The sequence below is a fragment of the Aquila chrysaetos genome, chromosome 17, assembly GCF_900496995.4.
Source record: "Aquila chrysaetos chrysaetos chromosome 17, bAquChr1.4, whole genome shotgun sequence".
In the NCBI taxonomy this organism is placed as follows: Eukaryota; Metazoa; Chordata; class Aves; order Accipitriformes; family Accipitridae; genus Aquila; species Aquila chrysaetos.
In genome coordinates this window covers 11082690-11101466 of record NC_044020.1, presented here as the reverse complement: position 1 = coordinate 11101466, position 18777 = coordinate 11082690, and the positions used below count along the sequence as shown (strand labels likewise).

Genomic DNA, 18777 nt, shown 5'->3' with positions numbered 1-18777 from the left:
AACACAGAGACAATAGACCATGTGTTTGTGAAAAATAATAGGAAACTTGGAGTCATGGTGGAGGTCAGATGACTGGAACCACCCAAACACTGCAGTGAACTGCCAAAAATGCGGGGTTGTTGTTATGGGGAGACTTCTAGGAAGGGCATGTAATTAATCAGAACAGTTGGAAAATGTTGTATTAACGAGATTGGCTTTTGTCTTGAGTTTGAGGCCAGCTAACAGCATCTAGTATATCCAGATTTCTAGGGCCAGCTTGTTATAGTTCATAGCAGATTACGAGAAGCAGGTTTGCCTAAATCTGCTTTAGTAATATCCATCTTCACGGAGCTTATGTTTCTTAACTGCTCGTAGCTGCTTTTACAAAGCAGATGTCTAGATACCAAGAACACGTCCTAAAGCCTGAAGAAAACCAAACTTTTTCCAAAAAGAAAATTGGCTTATTGGCGTACTAAGGCAAGGCATTTTGTTCCTCTAGCGGCACTGTGCAGCAGGTGTAGCTGCAGATGATACTTTCTTAAAATTTTCAAAAGAAAAAAAAAAGGTGTCTTCTAGACAAAGAGGAAAGCAGGAGGGAAGAGGGATGGATATGGGATCTATCTGCTTACAAGAATGAGTCTTAAAACTCTCATAACACAGATATTACAGTAATTCCTATTTCAAATGAATTTAATTTAATCTCCAGAATGCTGATTTCATTCTAATGTCTCTGTCAAAAACACTGCCTGAAGCATCAATAGACATCTCATGGCTTGGAGCAGAAATAGGTGTGCAAGCTGGCTTTAAGCCAACCAACATTGCAGAAATATCTTTCTTCTTCAAGGCTTGAATAAAGACAGTCATGCTTATTAAGGTCCTGTAGAGGAAAGATAATACTGAAACTGTCACTGAAACTATGGCTGACTTAGTCATTTTGCCTCCAGTGCCTGAATTATTCAAAAGGAGAGAGCAATATATAAATATGTGTGTGTTTGTGTGTGAAGAATAACTATGAATTTTTGAGTATACTTCATTTCTGTTTCCCAAGGAGAAGATTAAGGTTTCAGGGAAATTAGTTTCATCCCTCAGTTTGCAATAATTCAAAAGTTTATTGTGTCACACATTTTGAGGAGGAAAACTAAAATTATTTTCTGTGCCTGTTTCCCATGAGTGATACTGATTAAGTTAAATCCTCATGCATTACACTATTGTAATTACACAGCAAAGCTATTTAGATTTATTCGGATCATGTGGGGAGGAGATTTGACAAAAGGTGCATCATTTAATGTGAAAAATTCTTGGATGTTGCCACAAATGTCCGATGGTCAGACAGTACTGCTACCTGTGAATCATTTTACTACTGGTATACGTTTATCACTCTTGGTTCTTACTGATTAGATGGTCCATTTTTAACAAACTGAAGCTATTTTATTTCAAAAAGTGACTAAGACCAAGCTGAAATGCCTTGCTCTTCCTGTTAACTTTAGGAATTGAATTCAGTCTTAAATGCTAACAAAATCACGAGAAAGCTGTTTTTGTTTCAAAATCTGTCTCAGAGTTCTAAAGAAAATGAAAAAGATACAGTTTTTCATGCAGATAAAAGAGGCTGAGGGTTAAAAAAGAGTAGGTGACCATAGCAGTGGATACCTGAGCACACCTCCAAGAGATTCAACAGTAAATGTGAAATAACTTCCAGGCATGGGTTTTCCTGAATAGTACCTCTTTAATCAGTTAACAATGGCAAACAACTGAGGGCTTCTCACTTCACAAAATCTGAGTTGTCAAGTGTTCAAAGTACTTGCAGTCGTCTTTTCATCATTTTTGGTAATATTTTGCAGAAGTGGATATTACTGTCTATGGAAAATAGTATTATCTAATTAGTAGACGTTCTTATCCATGGTGAGTTACTAGCAGAACCAGCACCCAAAATTGTTATTTATGGTCTAACCTGGAGATAATCCCGAACTTCCCCTCTAATTACTTGTTATCTGCATTAGGAACGTATTATATTGTCATAGACTACTCTGATATTATAGATACAGGTTCTCCTGCTGAATGGGAAGTGTTGTCATTCAAATCCAAGTCCAAATTTATTCAAAGTGGGAACAGAAGAATTCAGGCTGTCTGCTTCCAGGATCAGATTTGGCAAAAGCTTGGATCTGAATCTACCCCTGCAACTGCAGCCCAGGAATATGATCACTGGTAGGGTTGGTTCTTGGACTGGTTCCCCAGATTTCTGCCTTGTTTGTTTTCCCAGGTGTGATGAGTACGTCACGCAGCTGGATGAGATGCAGAGGCAGCTAGCAGCTGCAGAGGATGAGAAGAAGACCCTAAACTCTCTGTTGCGCATGGCTATCCAGCAAAAACTTGCCCTTACCCAGCGGCTGGAGGATTTAGAGTTCGACCATGAGCAGTCCCGACGCAGCAAAGGCAAGCTTGGAAAGAGCAAGATCGGCAGCCCTAAAGTAAGTGAGGAGGCATCAGCCACCGTGCCAAGCATAGACACTTTCCTCCTGCATAGTCAGGGCCCACAGCAACCAAACTTACTGGTCAGCAGTGGCACTCAGAGGAAAAGGTATGCATGCAGTGATCTTTACAGTACAGTGCAGTGGCCAGACTTTCATTAAAGTCGTTCACTGAATTGTAACTTTTTTTTTTTTTTGTACTTTGACTGGGGAGAAGGAGGTGGGGAGGATATGAATATGAAATTCAAAGCCTGGCAACATGTGGTTCTGATCCACCTACTCACTATGTTATTTCCTCTTCCTTAATACAGTGTTTTGAACTATATTCTGTCAGTGTCTCAGTGCATCTTGTATGTCTTTAATATTAGCGTGAATGTATTTTCTTTAACAAGTTTTCCTTAAGTTTTCCTTAAGGTTTTCCATAATGAGCATCTGAAATAAAAAAAGGATTGTGGTCTATGAGCATTTCAGTGCTTAACACAAAAGAAACTGCATCTCTTTGTTAAGCTCTGGTGCTCACTTGTTCTTCATCAGTGCGAAAAGAATATGGATGCGTTCACTCAAATCAATTTTTCTACATGGGAGCAAGCAACCTTTTGAAGGGGGATGGCTGCCATTCATAACCTAATGCAAATATTTCGCTGTTCAAGCAGTGAGTTCTCATCTTGTCTTGTGACTGCCCTGCCAAAGCTCTATAGGTGTGGGGATCGCCACGGTTCTGAAGATGAAGAGGACTCTCTGTTAGAGAAGTCCTAGATAATCATTCCCTTTTCTTGTATGCTCTAGTCACAATGCAAAACCAAGAGAACATTCAGGGAGCCTTGTACATGTCGACTCCAGGATGCTGAGATATAACTCAACCTCATCTCCTCCTCCCCTGATATGAACCAGGATTTCCAATGCAGGCAAGGTGCCCTGCTGTGGAAATGACGTGGGGTGGCAACGCTAGTTGGTTTTTACCTGTTAAGCAAATTAACCTGATGTTGTCATTCATGAGGCTTTGAAAGGTAATTAAAGTAAAACTCTTTTGTTTCCATATGTATTTTTCTTGGATCTCCTGCAAGACTATTCTCACCTTCCCTTTGTGATCAGAGCCATCCCAGGACTTCAGGGACCTACCTCCAGAAATTATTAAGAGCCCCCCCTCATCCCGCCTCCACAGAATCATATCTTCTGAGGGGCCCCCCTTCCATGAGTGAATTCATCCATGGGCACCGTCTCAGCAAGGAAAAAAGGTTAACCGTGGCCACACCAGGTAAACATTTTTTCCTTGGGTGCATGTGGTGCTGAGTGGTTAGCAGAGCAGGGGACCCTCCCAGCACTGCAGATGCAATCTAATTTGGGCATTTTCTTGAGACCTGAAAAGCAAAATGTCTCCTCCTGTGTCACCTGTGGCAGGAGATGACATTGTGCCGGCAGCGGCCCAAACTGGTTCCAGATGCAGTGGGGAAAGTCCTGCTATGGTATAGGTGGGTGCAGTCCTGCTGGGATCCACAGAGGCTGCACCCCTGTGCCTGGGTGCTGCTTAGTCTGGTGGTTGTGGTGGTAGTCCCCATGGAAGACGCAAACCCAACGGGACAGAGGAGTCAGACGTGTGAGGACCAGCAAGGGAGTGATTGGCAGCATGCAGGAGCCTACGCAGCATCCGTCTTCTGTTGGCCCCGGAGCGTTCAATCAGGTTTTTCTAAAGGGTAACGTTAAGATCGCAGAAGGTTTAGTTTATATAAATTGAGTCATGAAGTTTATCTTTGCAGGAAGCTTTTGCTCTTCATTTCCTGCCAAAATGTAGTATCTGCTTCGAACAAGGTGTAGAAAGGAAATGCAGACTGGAATGCCATTTTAAAGGTTGTGACATCTTTCTTCTCCTGACAGACAAGCTAATAATTACTTTTCTTCTGCGTCTGAGCAGAACTTTTAGCATTTAAATGTGCACACTCTTGTCTGGTGGTAAATTATTTCATTCTATGTTCTGAAATTTGTTATACACACAAAGCATAAGTAGAAAATATAAAAGCTAAAACCCATAAAGTGGTTTCTGCTCAAGTAAATGTTCATTTTGGAGAGCTGAGCAATACCCTATAGTACATTCTATCTCTCACTCAGTGCCAGCAATATCACAGCTGCCTTTGAGTAGTGCCATACAAGTAACACCCACTCAGAGGACAAGTACGAAACTGCAGAGAGTCTAAACAAGACATTTTCCTAAAGAGTGTTGCAATAAATAAATAAAAGAGCTGGCTCCTGGGGACAAAAAGGTGGGGAGGGTGAAAGACACAGACTTCAAAATATACAAAATAAGTGGTACTGATCTTTCAGCAATTCCTTTGTATTTTGTTGGCAATTGAAGACCACGTGCTCGTTTTCTACCCCATAGACAGGATTCTATTTCCTAAACACTGGCAGCATCTATTGTATTCTTTCCTCTTCATTTTACAACAGAATAAGGATGATTTTCTTTCTGATGGACATCTCTTTAAGGAACTGGATTTTGCATTTTCTGTATAGTGAAAATCCCCAGTTTGGAAATCCAAGGATCTAGGCCCCAAAATGGTAATCTTCTAACATACAATTTACAAGACTCTTCTAATTGTAATTGTACTTCCCATATACAATTTACAATAGTGTCAGGCCAAGGAGAACCAGATTTTAATCCAAGGACTGGATGATCTGTATGTGAAGAACTCTTGACTATATATTGTAAATGCAGTTTAGTGGTTGGAAGAAGTAATGATTTTAAAAAAGAATTGTGCTCAACAGATAGGAAAACACAATTTACTGTATTGCAAAATTGTTAGTAAAATGGTAAAATATGAGATCTTTGAATTTGGGACTCTGAATCCTGAATGTCTTTGTGCATTAAATTTTTTTTCACCATTTTTGTGATCCAGCATCTGATATCTCACAGAGTATCACAGATGCACGGACCACAGATTGAGAAACACTGACACAGTCTCTGACTTTTTCCAGCAACAGAGGCCAAAGGATGAAGCAACCTGAAAAGTAGAATTGTCCAGAAAATAACGTTTGCCTGGCACTTTAGGTACATCTCTACATATTCAGAGTATAAGGGTCTTGAGACAGCATTATTGTTTTATCTTACAATTGTCCCTATGAATCTACAACAGTCCCAGCTTTCTGAATGCATTTGTTAGAATTTTATGCCATCACATGGCCTTAGTCTCAGCCTGTGAGACTGACAGGTTCAAACCAGAGATTCTTATGAGCACTGAGATTCGTGTATTAGCAGGGCCTGTGTTAGGATCAGGTTGAGGATTAGGTAGGGAATTTTTCAGCATTGTTCTTGCCAATTTCTGGAAGATTTCTTACTGCTGTTAACAGATCAAAGGAATGATGCACAACGTGGGATTTTTCTTGCTATCTTTCTAATTATCAGTTTCCTGAAAGTAAGGAACAGTGAAGGATGTTATTCTGCTGCTTTTATAGGGAATGTTTAAAAGCCTCATATCAGAAAGAGCTTCTTTTCCCAGATGATTTGTGCAGTCAAGCAAGCCAGCAAGAAACGTAGCAACCCACACCTGCTGCTTCATCAGAGAGGATGCAAAAGAACAGCATCCAAACTCGAACACTATGGAGCAGAGTATAGCTTGGCTTGAGGCTGTGTCCTCAGAAGTGGAGGAGCAATGAAGCCTAAATTAAATGCAATGAGGTTTGGGTTTTTTTCTTTTAAATTTGTGAACTATTTTCTTTAGATGAATATTTCACACACGTGATGTGCAGGCTTCCCTATCCTTTCCTTAGCTCCCAGTGTTGTGGGGACTGGGAGGCTGTAGCTGGGAATGCATTTGATGGAGAGGAAGAGCCAAAATAACTAAAGTTGGTAGAGGGAGAAACCGGGCAGGCTCCCCTGCCCCATGCTCCCCAGGCAGTAGGCAAGGTGTGCCTGTCTTTCTCTTGCACCTTCTTCTGGACTTGGTGCTTGACAGGAGAGGGTACCTTCACCGTGCACTGGCCCCAGCTTGACTGCTGCTGGATACCTGGTAGAGGAAACCTGGGATTACTTTTCACTGCCTTCATCAGAGGAAGACCCTGGCATGAAGACTGACTAGTGAAGATCAGCTGAGTTAACAATCTCTTTATTGAGAGGTCTTTATTTCCTACTTGGTGTCCATTTGGCTGCCTTCAACTTTAAATCAGCATCCATGTCCCTCTGACATCAAGCTGTGGCAGCATGACTTTATCTGAGCTTTCTAATTGAAGTAATAGTTCCTAACTGCTGCGGCTAAAAATACCACTCAGTCCATTTCCAAACTATCATGTTCCATTTCCCCTAGGTAGTAGTATGCATTAAGCTTTGCTGTGTGTTTCACTTCTTCCGTTATTTTCTATCATTTTTACACTGTAAAGTCTTTATTCTTCTGATAGAATCAGCCGGTGTGTGCCCAACACAGTTCCAGCCTGCTTTTGCATGTGGCTCTTTTCATAACTACATGAAGAAGTCAGGGCATATAGAAAGCCTAAGGCGGGGTTTTACAGTGTGTAACACTGTATTAGAAATTACCTTTCCTTTGCGGTTGCATTCAAACTCCTTGACTATAAAGTCACTAGGTGCCTCTTAATATCCCACAGTCCCAGATATGAAATACGCTTCTCTTGACTTGTTCAAGGAAAGAACAAGACAGAAAAAGTTTGCTGTAGGTGCCCTGATACCACTCTTTTCTCTAGTGGTTATTTTAGCATGAAAATTCTAAAAGTTCTCTAATTTTAGCTTAAAATTAAATCAATCAAGATCCTTGTGTGGATGATGCATCTGAAGAAAAAGGTTTCCCAACAGGCTTATGAGATGGAGAGTAACTAATGGCTGTAGCCATCTGCCTTAAACAGGGACGGTTAAAGGATCAACTATGATCTCCCTGAGAGTCTCTCCTTCGTTGAAGTGCCCCCCAAAACAAACTGTGGTAGATGCTTCTTTTCCATATTATTTACAATTGTAGGTACCACAGGGCAGATTTCATTATTTAAAATCCCACCCAGGAAAACACTTTGAATAGTAAAGTGTTTCATATTTCCTAGGAAATCAGATCATAAGAAGCAACCTTTTCCCTTCTGTACAGTCACATATTTTACTTTATTAGAATAGAAAAAGGAAAAGTAGCCTTAAAATGTGACAGATTTATCTCATATTCAAAGCCTGGCTGAGGTCAGATGCTTAGTTGACATAACCCAGGCTAGCCCCATGGGCTTCAACAGCACTATGCTAGTTTACTCCAGTCCCAAGCTTCTGTTTTGTAGGGTTTAGATTTTATTGTTCTTTATTGGTCTTCGTGTGCAAAACCACTGCAAAATTAGGTAATTTTGTGGAGTTGCTCATTTCTGAAAGCACATTAAGCCTGAAAGTTTTCTTGCTTTTCAGTTGTCTTTCAAGGCTGATTTACAGAATGGCATTTGATTCTCACAAGAGACTAATGTGGAAGATAAAGACAGCACAAGGAGTGACATATAATAGTACAGTAACTGCTCAAGCACTAAGCTCACCACCTCATCATACATAATTAAGAGTATATAGTATATACTTATATAATATATAAGTCATCCAAGATTAATTTCTGCTATAGATCTATGCTTACAGGCAAATCAACTATGAATAACAATATGATACAAATAACTAGCTTTTATTTGTTGGTTTGCATTCTTACCATAAAATTTAACTTAATATACAGAAATTCTATGCTGAAGGAAATTCCTATAGAGAGTTCTTAGTAGTGTTTCTAAGAGCTAACTTACAGCATCTGTAGGTAGAAACTATTTCTTAAAGCTAACAAGGAAAATGATAATGAAAAAACTCAGTCACCCGAATATGGAGGCCCTAAGAAGTCTTCCAATCAAGTCTTTAAGCTGGCACTCAAGGGGAATTGCTTAAGAGTTGTCTTTGTTAATTGCCCTTTATACTGAAAGTGGTTTCACCTGTGAAGAATAAGTTAGAAACCTTGGAATGTTTGATGTAGCACAAACACAATTTAACACTACAAGGAGCAGAGGGTCTGCTGTGTGGGGCGGTCCTTAGTATTACGGGGAGTTAAGGGCTTTTGACAGGCTATGCAAGCTGTTGAGGAACTTCTCCTGATACAAGGGATGAGTAATATGCTCTACTGCTATTTTAATTTTTTCTTTCTGGATTTTGAGTTTTTTTGAAGTGCGGTGTTTAGGATATGATTTTCAGAAATTTTCTGTAAAAGGTTATTCTTGGTGTAATCAGAAGCTCACGTTCTTTCTTACGTGTTTTTTCTTAAAAGAATGTTAAAGTAGAATTTATCGTGTGGGCCAAGATTCTTGGCTTTGGCTCCTGCTTCTTGCTTCTTGATGCTGTTTAGGCAATGTGAAGATATGGGAAAGTGTCTTCAAAAGGAATATTATGTGTAGAAGCCCTTGGTAGGAAAAGAAGCTGTCTTTACCCTCCCCTCTTGGATGAAGGGGTTGGGAAAATGACCACAGGAGGCTCAGGCTGACACTACTTTCCACAGCAGAGGCTGTCTGCAAAGGTGACCCTGTGCACCTTACACCATTGGAAAGGTAGGGGAAATAAATTTTTGATAGCGGGTTTGTGTCTTCTTTTGTTGTGTAGTGGAAAGAGTTTAAGTTCAAGGTCTTTGGTTGTGCACGTTTTTTGTTTATTTAGGAATATTTTGCTAAAGATAGTTCCAGCTTTTTTTTTTTTTGAGGTTAAGTACCAATGTCAGAAAGCTGCTCATGGATTTCTAAGCTTTGCTGCTATAGACGTTTTTTCAGTACCTCAAGTTTTGCTTTTTTATGAACTTCTCAATTTTGAAACAGCAGGACTGCTAGAAATCTGAACATAGAGGAAAGAACAGCTTCTTTTAAAAATGATTGTGGAGGAAGTCCTTTGAGGAATACTCTCAGCTCAGGCCTGAGTTTTGCTAGGAGGCTGCTTTGTAGATCTTTATGATTGTTCAGGTCACCCAGTAAGCAGTTTTAAATATTTCTTACTTCTCCTTTGTGAAGGAATTTTATAGATTAATGAAATGGAAAATCAACATGACTAGGATCTAGATACCTCTTTCTATGCTGATTTTTTGTTAAAGAATTTTATTCTGAATTCTAGTTCATGAACAATGTGGATTTATCTGTACATTAAGTGAAACAGTTTATTCTTGAAAAAACAGAGTAGGCAGTTAACTGAGCCACCACTACTAATTTATATATGTAGCCATATAATATTTAACTAGTCGGGCTCGTCTGCTCTGAATTGTTCAGTCAGGTAAGTTTGATTCGCTTCATCCAAGCAATGCAAAGCAGCTGGAGCATGAAAGTTCTTCAGAACCATTATTTTTAAAAACCCCTACAACTTTATTCTGATAACTCAGATTTATAATGCAAGTGCAGATTGCCTTTTGACTCATTAGAGATCCATGGATGATTCTTCTGAGTCTTCGGCTATGAACATGTTGTATTTTTATCTACCAAGAATGTACTTGTGTTGATGGTGATCCTGTGCCTGCAAGATGTCTCTGAGCTTGTGTAATTAGGCAGCCTACTAACTATTGCAAGACTCATGCGGTATTGGTCTAATCTGTCTCTGCTTTCAGTGAAAATTGGATTTTATGTGTTTTTAGCAGGGTTTTTTAAAACTAGGTGTAGTTGTGTTTTGGTTTGTTTTGTTTGGGTTTTTTTGTTGTTTTTTTTTTTTTTTACCTGAACATGATGCTCTTCACAAAAAGGATAATTCAGTCATTATTAACTTATTATCTGTGTTCACTTTTTGTTCTGCATTGTTCTATTTTCTGTGGGTTTTGTAAATGTGCCATATTTGTGTATATATGTGTTCATTGTTTAATGAGCGGTATTAGTGCATATATACAGATATATGTATATATCTTCCTGCTCTCAGGGCCATGTCCTGCATCTGATATGCTCATTTAACGAAGCTTAATGAGCGTTGCATATTTATGCCATTTCAAGCATGGTACATTGTCCTTGTGGAGGCCGTTTTGAATTTGAAGAACAGTATCCTTGCCAAGGACATTAGTTGGCTGTAACTGATGAAGAAGTCAGCTGGCTAAATGTACTTTTACCTCTTGGTGCCACTGTGAATAGGACCTTTTTGCTCTATGCTTTTCCTCTCTTGCATTTAGCTTCCCGGTTATCACTGATGAGGCCAAACCCATACATTTCATGCTGATCAATATAATTTAGCTACTTCGATATAATTTAGCTATTATGGCATGAATTCACTGCAGTTCTACAAGCTTCATTTAAATTCTATTTGTATTTTTCACTATATAAAGAAAACAGTTCCGAAATAAAACCCATTTTTAATAGAAGCCCCAATCTGTTTGTTAAAACATTTAAAAAACAAAACAAACAAAAATTGCAGTGAAATCCATGCCTTACTGTTGTATATTTTAATTAAAAAGTTATTGACATTTTTCTCTCTGTATCTAAGTTATGACATCATTGCTGGATGGAATGGTTAATACTAGCATCATTTGTTGAAGTTCTCTAGTAAAATCTTATTAGACTTCTGGTTGTTTCTAACTAAACAGGTATGCAGGTGACACATCATATCTTTGTGACGTGTTACCAGATACTTGTTGCTTTCTATGAAAATTTTGGGCTTTGGAATCCTGTCTTATCAATTAACTAAAACAGCTATTGAAATATCTTGACAATGTTGGTAATAAAAGCCATCCATCTCTATCTTCTTTTATGACAAGGTTTAATGTGGGTTCATGACTTATTGATTTTCACCATGAAATATACAGGAATATTCAATATTGTGCTTCTCATCTCATAAAATAGGCAAAGCTGAAGTGAGTCTCTGTTTAAATTAGACATGCCGATATTTTAGCTCTCTAATAGAGCAGTTCCTTGGAAAGTTGTGATGTATGGAGTAAGCTCACCAGCAATTCTTTAATCAAGACTAGTATCCCTGATTGTAAGTATCTCCCTGTCTGCATTTTTTAGGGCTATGAAACCTTATAGTTGTACCTTTATGTTGTTTCTTCCAAAGCCTACTAAAGTTACTGTTCCCACTGACTTCGACTTTTGGATCAGGCCCTTCTTTACCTGTAAAATAGTGCAAGTATTTTTGGTTTGGATGTATTTATGGCTATCTGAAATGGACCCTAGACACTTACATTTCCATGAAAGATGGGTAACCAACAAAACAGAAGTGTGATGATTTCTGTATTTTTAAGACCTTTCTTTTCCTCTTTTGAAATGTTTAAAATGTGTGTGTCTTTTAGTGAGTATCTCATCAATTATCAGACCTTTCTAAATGTGCTTTTTATGAACTGTATATAAAAGAAAGGAATATATATTTTCAGCTTCTACCATTTCCATTTCTGCTACTTTACTAACCCATTATTTAGCTTCTCAGTAGATTTAATGAGGAATTATTTAAAGCATTCACAGAAACCATTTGAGAAATAATTTAAACACATCATGATATAGAAAGTGTGAAAAAGCCTACAGACCTGACAAGAAACCTCTTAATGTTCTTAGTCTGTAACTGGAGAAAAATGCATTTCACTGATTTTGTTACTGACTAGGTTTTGTTTTTTTTTAATTATTCTTAATATGAGCTACAGTAAAGGGCAAGTCTGGGATATAGCTTCATCACTACACTTTGGGCTAGCAGTCACATTACCACTGAAGAACATGGAGTGATGGGGGAACAGCTCTCTAGCTTGGGGGTAATTCAAGTCTGAAAGAAAGTAGAAATCAAGTCATGCAGAATAAGGAAATAAGGGGGGAAAAATACTCCGTATAGTGTAGTTGTTGTATAGATGAAAGAACTCACTTGAACGTAGCAAAGAAACCTGACGTGTTCTGGAAAACCACTGAATCAGTGACCTACTAAACCATGTCTGTCTGTGTTATGTGTCAGGTAGCGCATGAAGTTGTTAGTGATGCTTCATGAGTTGGTTTGTGGAAATTGCCAAGACAGATAGCATTTCTCTAAATGCGATAAGAAAATGGTAATTAAATCCCCTACCTGTTCCAATAAGCTCAATCACCGGCTCTTATTCCCGAGAAGCATTTAACAGAAGGCTCTCTTGTATTTACTCTGTCTGACCTTGTCCTGAAGATAAAGAGCTGAGAGGAGGAGGAGCAGGAGGTGGCCTGTGTCAGGAGCTTGGGAGTGTAGGAACAGTGGGACATTCCCAGGCCACCGTTGCAAGAAAAAGAATGGACATGTTGCGAAATGGAGTGGTTTGGACCGTGGAGATGACAGGAGATGAGGATTTTAAATGCATCCTACTGCTGGCCTATTGCATCTTAGTGCAATATGTAGATATTGCTGATGCCTCCAGCTCTGTGTGCAAATTGGGGGTTCAGTAGCATGCTCGTATCTCTTAACCTTTATTCTTCAAATAAGTTTTGAGAAGACTAAGAAATAAGTAGTGGAAAAATTCATTGTTGAAACTTCTCCAACCAACAATAATCTAAGACACCAAGTTTCTCTGAATATTAAGCTTAAGATATGAGTTACCTGGATGTTTGCAAGACTTGACATAGGAATTTCATATTAAATCAGCTTTACCATGAAGTAAGCCAAAACTGATACTTGGCTGATGACTTTGTCTATCTCCAATCAACAATCCATTATTCAGTTTAATGGGAACAGAGGTGAAATTCAGACAGCGGAAAACCCAGAGAATGGGTGCTGGAAAAACGTCCGTGCACCAGCTAACTTGCGCCTGGTGAAGTTTATTAGGCTGCCTGCGTGCTAGCTGTGCCAGACTCGGGCTGGCTCTCACGGAGCTGTACCATGGCTCTGTACCATGGCTCAGTCCCCCTGCGCTGCTCGTTTTGCTCCCAGGCCAGGACAACCTGAGTCAGTCCTGCTCCAAGAGCGCTGGGATTAATAATGCCGGCCAGGCTCCACATGGAACCCATGTGGTTGCTCCACCGTAGTCCTCTCCTTCCAGGGACAGCCCACAGAAACACAGAGCTGCACCCAGTTTGCAGCTGGCAGACTGACCAGCTGGGGCTCTGCCTAGGGCAAAGGTAACTGTGTTATTTCCAGACCAAGCTGACCCTGGAAGCAGGAGAAGGGAGAGACTCTTCTAACCTTTGACCTGTACCATTGTTCATGCTTTTTTCCAAAGGTAAGCCATGGCTGTCCTCTCACCAGCTGTTCTTCGTAATAACCATTACCACTTAAAGTTCCTCTTGGCCTTAAGGAAGGTCAAAGTTTTCTTGGCATCCATTAGAAAAACAGAGATAAATTATAAGTGAAACCAGCTAGTCAAATAATAGTATAATGTCCCCATCACCCCTGGATATAAACAGTTTTGGGACTCTTATCCTGTCAGATTACAGTGTGAAAGCATTTCTACAAATCTCAACTCAGCAAGGTGGGCAGGTGTTTTAGTACCCTCTGCCCCGTTCTTCTTGACATCTCACGTTTGTCTTTTGGGTTTGGAAGTTTTCCTTGTTTCCCACCTTTGAGTAGAGAGGATTGATTTATTGTCTTTGTAGGACTTCCTGTGTGATGCAACGTTGCTGCCTCTGCACAAGACTACTGATTTGTTCTTTGCCCAAGACTTTTGACTCATGCTATTAACCATTCATTCTTTCCCAATAGATTGACCTCTTGTGGAAGAAAACAATTCATTACCATATAAATGGAGACAGCTTCTCTTCAAGTAAATTGCCAATAATATCTTCGTAGACATGTTATCAAATTCCTCCAACTTTATGGAGCAAGTTCAGTTGATGTTGGGTAGTATGACACAAAGTGAGATCACTTGAAAAATTTTAGCTAGGAAAGAAGGACTTTCTGTTGGCTCGGAGTGGTCAACAGGGTGCTAAGGAGAGTTTGTTTTAAAAGACTGAAAAAGCCTCAATCTCACAATTTGTCGTAAGAGTTTCTTGACAGCTTTTCTTTTATCAAGAACGGATTTTCCCCTATGTTTTTCATATCAGAAATACCAAATACGTAACAGTACCTGTAAAAAAAATGTTTGATTGGTTTGTTGTTTGACACTCAATTTTACCCTTTCAGATAAAAGGGAAAAAAGCTCTCCATTGATTAACTGAACTAGATGTGGTTAAAAGTAGGTTATATATCAGTTACTCATTCACAGCATCCCCCAATGCTTATCTTGGGATTCTTACTAGTCTCTGTCTTTGACAGCACTGTGTAGAGATTAGTAATTTACTGAGTGTCAAAATGTGCTGAAATGTTCCATTGCAGTATGCTGGGCCCTGAGCAGGTGGGACTGAAAATGCTTGCACGTAGGTTTTTCACTGAGGACATTGCTGATGTCAACAGAAGGCATGCCCATCTCTCGGACGCTAATAACCCAGTTAAGCAGGCCTGTGTTGATTGGAGTCACCCAGTTCACAGACTGGGGGGCAGAGCACACCTTGTGACATGAGGGAAATGCTTTGTTTCTGTGGCTGAGCCAAAGGGAAGCACAGGAAAATGCCTTTTTTTTTTTTTTTTTTTTTTTTTTGTGAGATTTGCTCTCAGCAGATAATTTATAGCAGCACATTTAGTCCTCATATGAGCAGACGTAGCTTCTCTGATCTTCGTATTTTTAATGCTCTTGCATCAGGATCTGATTAGCCTGATTAGGACTAGGCATTAGATTCCAAAAGAAAACCAGCACTGGCTAATCTGTGATTATACCAGATTTATAATCTTTATACCACCATTGCCAGTGAATGGCTTAAATATTAAGAACTGGAAAATTGGAATAGGCCTAAAGTATAGCATGAGTCAAGCCTCAAAGCTCCAACAGATGCAGTGGTGATACTGCCACAGGACTCTGTACAGACTCGAGTCCTGCTGAATTCAGTGAAAACTGGCACATGAATTTTTGTGTACAATAGCTCCTCTTTGCCTTTTGTGGTTGAAATGGTCACTGAACTTCATTCCTTGGTTATAGGTTCACAGAATCATGAAAGGACTCTGAAGAGATCAGCCAGCATCCACCCCTACCCTTGGCCTCCAGTAGTTTATTTTCTCACAGCAAGTGGAGATGATGGAGAAATAAGATAGTTTGTATTTAATAACTTTATTAATCATTTTGTTGGTCGTGGTCTCGGAAAACATACCAAAAAAGTCCAATCTGTGTCTGTCCCCCAAGTGTCTTCTACACAAATGACTAACTGTCCTTTCACTCTGTAGCTTGACTGACACTCCCCGAGATTTGAAAAATACTTGGAACAGGGTTCTTCCAATGTAAATTTTTTTATTTATTTTTATTTTTTAGTAAAAGAGAGCATGTCTTTCTCGCCTTGTCATTATGGTATGTGACATTGACCACAGAATCAGTAAAGACATCTTTGAAACTTTTAACCTTCAGCAGAGTGTTTCAGAAAGAAATATTTACTTGGTAGAGGCAGGAGTTCCTTAGTAGAAAGGAAGGACTGAATGTTGTCTGCTAGTTCACCTTTAAACACAACATAACAAGAAGTCATTTTATGATTGTCATGACGTTAGAGACTAGCGTTATAAACCCTCCAAAATACTTAAAAGGATTGAATATAGAAGGAATAAAGTTAGCTCTGGCACAGCTACTTGGACAGAAGTAGATAAGAGCTTCTTTGAATTTGAAATGCGTATATGTAAGCCATATGCATTCTGCTTAGCTCTTTCATAGCATAATCAAAAACTTCACTCCTGGAGGATGTAGGAGGACAATTCAGCCATTTTAAGTCACGTGGATCACTAGATTTCATGCTGATGTGTGAGCCAAATTGTGCGATGCCAGGTAGAACTGTTGTTTCATATGAAGTCACGGGATTTTCCTCACATCAAATAGTTATTTTCCAGCTTGCATAATGCTTGCAGAATCTGGTGCTCTATTCACGCATTCTGCCAAATCTAGTAGATGAAGAGGCATCATAGAATATTTGCAGGATGTTTGAGATATTAGAGTAGGATCATAAATTGGGCATTTGCGTTGTTCTGGAAAAGCCTGTCAGAACAATTTCTTCTGTATTTATGAAACCTGTCCGCACCTTTTCATCACACAGCATTCTGTTCTGTATTCCTTTTTTCACTGACTACCTTCTATAAGCTGTCAGCAATGACTTTGCTTTGGACTTCTGCAAACTAGTTTGTTTAGCATAAGACATTACTTATTTTTTACAATCATTTTCCGTCTGCAGTTAGACTGCTCTGTCTGTCCCCCCAGACACCTTTTCTTTTAATTTAGCTTTGTGCAGAAATGACAGACCCTTCTATTCATGGCTCAAATATATTGCAGACTCTTGCACTTCTCTGCTAAAAGACGTGCCGAGGACTGTAGTGACCACCCTGGTAAATGAGAGAATGGCACGGCAGCCTTTCTCATTCCATTTCTGCTTCCTGACACAATGGTGCCAGGACTGGCTGTGCATATTTTTTTTCTGATGTAGATACCTCTGCACTTGGAAATAGGTCCAAAACCCTCCCTTGGCTGAAGCAGGAAGAAACTAGTGATTTGGGTACACTTGTTTCCACCCACTGGAGGTCAGCACAGATCTTCATAGGAAGTAGGAAGAAGCGCTCTGGGCCTGTAGTGGATATGATGCTCAGTGTTGCTAGGAAGGTGTGTTGCTCTGCATTGTACCTGATGTCATCTCAAGACTCTTGACAGCAAATTACTTGTGCGTTCTTCCACTTGATTGAGATAAAGAAAGAATAGAAGTGGGTTTTGGAAAACATCTACATTGTAAAGAGAAATGATTACTGGTGTTGAGCTTCAAGTAGCAACCAACTGAAAAAAAAAACCAGAATCAAATTCTTCACAAGTATGTGAAGTCCAGTTCTCTCATTTTTAAGGTTCAGGGGAAAGTAACTCCTTTCCACTGAAGAGTCAGGTTGAGAATCAGGTTGAAGCGGTCAGAGAGGATGATAGGTCTGCAAACCTTGCTGGAGACAAAGTAATCTCCAGTAGTTTTCCAGATGGTCAGAATTTCACCCATAGATTTTAATTTTAGAAAGGACCCTGATGACTCTATTGTCTGACAATCTGAATCACACAGGCAGTGGAATGAAAGGTCAGACTGCTGTGGGGAAAATGAGCAAATCTTGAGATCTAGAAATCTTGGTAGAAGCTAGTGAGATAGAAAGCAGGCTTGTCTTGTTCAACTACTTTCATAAAGTCCCATAAATATTATTGAGTTTAAAGCTGTCTTCATATTCCAAATGTCACAGTAAAAATGTAGCAACAAAGGATTATTTGGGTTTACTGTTATTTAGTGATTTAAGAACTAGAATACAGCTTTGCAAGTGATTAATGTGGAAAATGCTTTGGCAGAGAACTGATAAAATAATCTACACAGAACAGTGAAAAACAACTGTATCAAGTCTTCCCTTTTCCCTGCAAAAAACAATCTCACAAGCACTATTCAGAAGTTGCAAAGACTTTCTTGCAAGCTTTTTCTCAAAGGCCATAATAACATGGCATCTGTAATTGTTGTTATATGGGTTTAAGTTCTCTGGAGAAATTTTGAGTAGCTTTATTGACACTTTTTATATTAGATGTAAGCAAAACAACTTCATCACCAGCAGAAGAATGAGAAGTACAAGGTTTAAACCAGATCCTGAATACAGCCCATTATTGTCTGTTTAAACAAAAATTTGCCAATGCTAAGGGAAGACAAACAGAAAAATGTCTCCACTGCTGCTTCTGAAAAGAAAAAAAAAAAGGCAACAACTAATGTTATTACTATCAGAAAAAAGGTGTTTCTGTCAGATAAGGAATCAAGAACACATTCCTCACTAAATCTCTCCATCAGATGCATAGCCTGTGTACTACTGTTACTAACCCCTTGCTCTGTAATCTCTCTGTATATATGTCTAATTTATCAGTTTCTTGTAGATTGTCAGCAGCCTGCTGCCTCCATACCGCCACACGGCTCACAACTAGCCAGGGGGCCAGATTGCCAGACTGTCAGGTAAACTTAACTAACTCTCTTCTCTTTGCACATAGCTGCATGCACGTCTGCAACTCCTCTCCTCTTCCTTATACAAAAGCTCTTCCCTACACTTTTTCACTAACAGAAAACTTTTAATAACTTGAGGAACAGTGATAATTTCTGCAGTGACAGTGCAAACATGAATCACAGCATTCACACACTTATATCTGTGCAAAAAAATGGAAAATAACACCAAGTTGGATCTTGCAGTCCTCATTTGGTCTTTTGATGCAGACAGTTTCTTAATGATGCCAAGATAGTAATGGTTTTAACTTGTTGCTAGATAAATTTACGTAAATGGGGGACTTTTATTAATTTTAGGGGTAGATGTAGGCTTCTCTTTTTGTAAGGTGGTATTTTAAAGGCATTTGCGAGATTTTAGCAGAAAGCTCTCCCTGACCTGGAAACTCGGACTCACCACAGTCGGTTCTTA

General features: G+C 39.3%; 1 protein-coding gene across 6 annotated transcripts in view; it reads left to right on the top strand.

Moving 5' to 3' along the window:
- The window catches only part of BICD1 (BICD cargo adaptor 1), a 184471-nt gene that overhangs the window by 153709 nt on the left and 11985 nt on the right, over nucleotides 1-18777 (top strand). Inside the window, exons 7-9 of one of the 6 annotated variants that reach the window (XM_030040984.2) lie at nucleotides 2237-2554; nucleotides 3509-3699; nucleotides 18248-18323. In XM_030040984.2, the coding sequence (XP_029896844.1) occupies nucleotides 2237-2554; nucleotides 3509-3699; nucleotides 18248-18323 (585 nt within the window). Of the gene's footprint in view, nucleotides 1-2236; nucleotides 2555-3508; nucleotides 3700-18237; nucleotides 18324-18777 lie in introns of all 6 variants that reach the window. The other 5 variants (XM_030040983.2, XM_030040986.2, XM_030040988.2 and 2 more) reach the window with 5 other exon arrangements.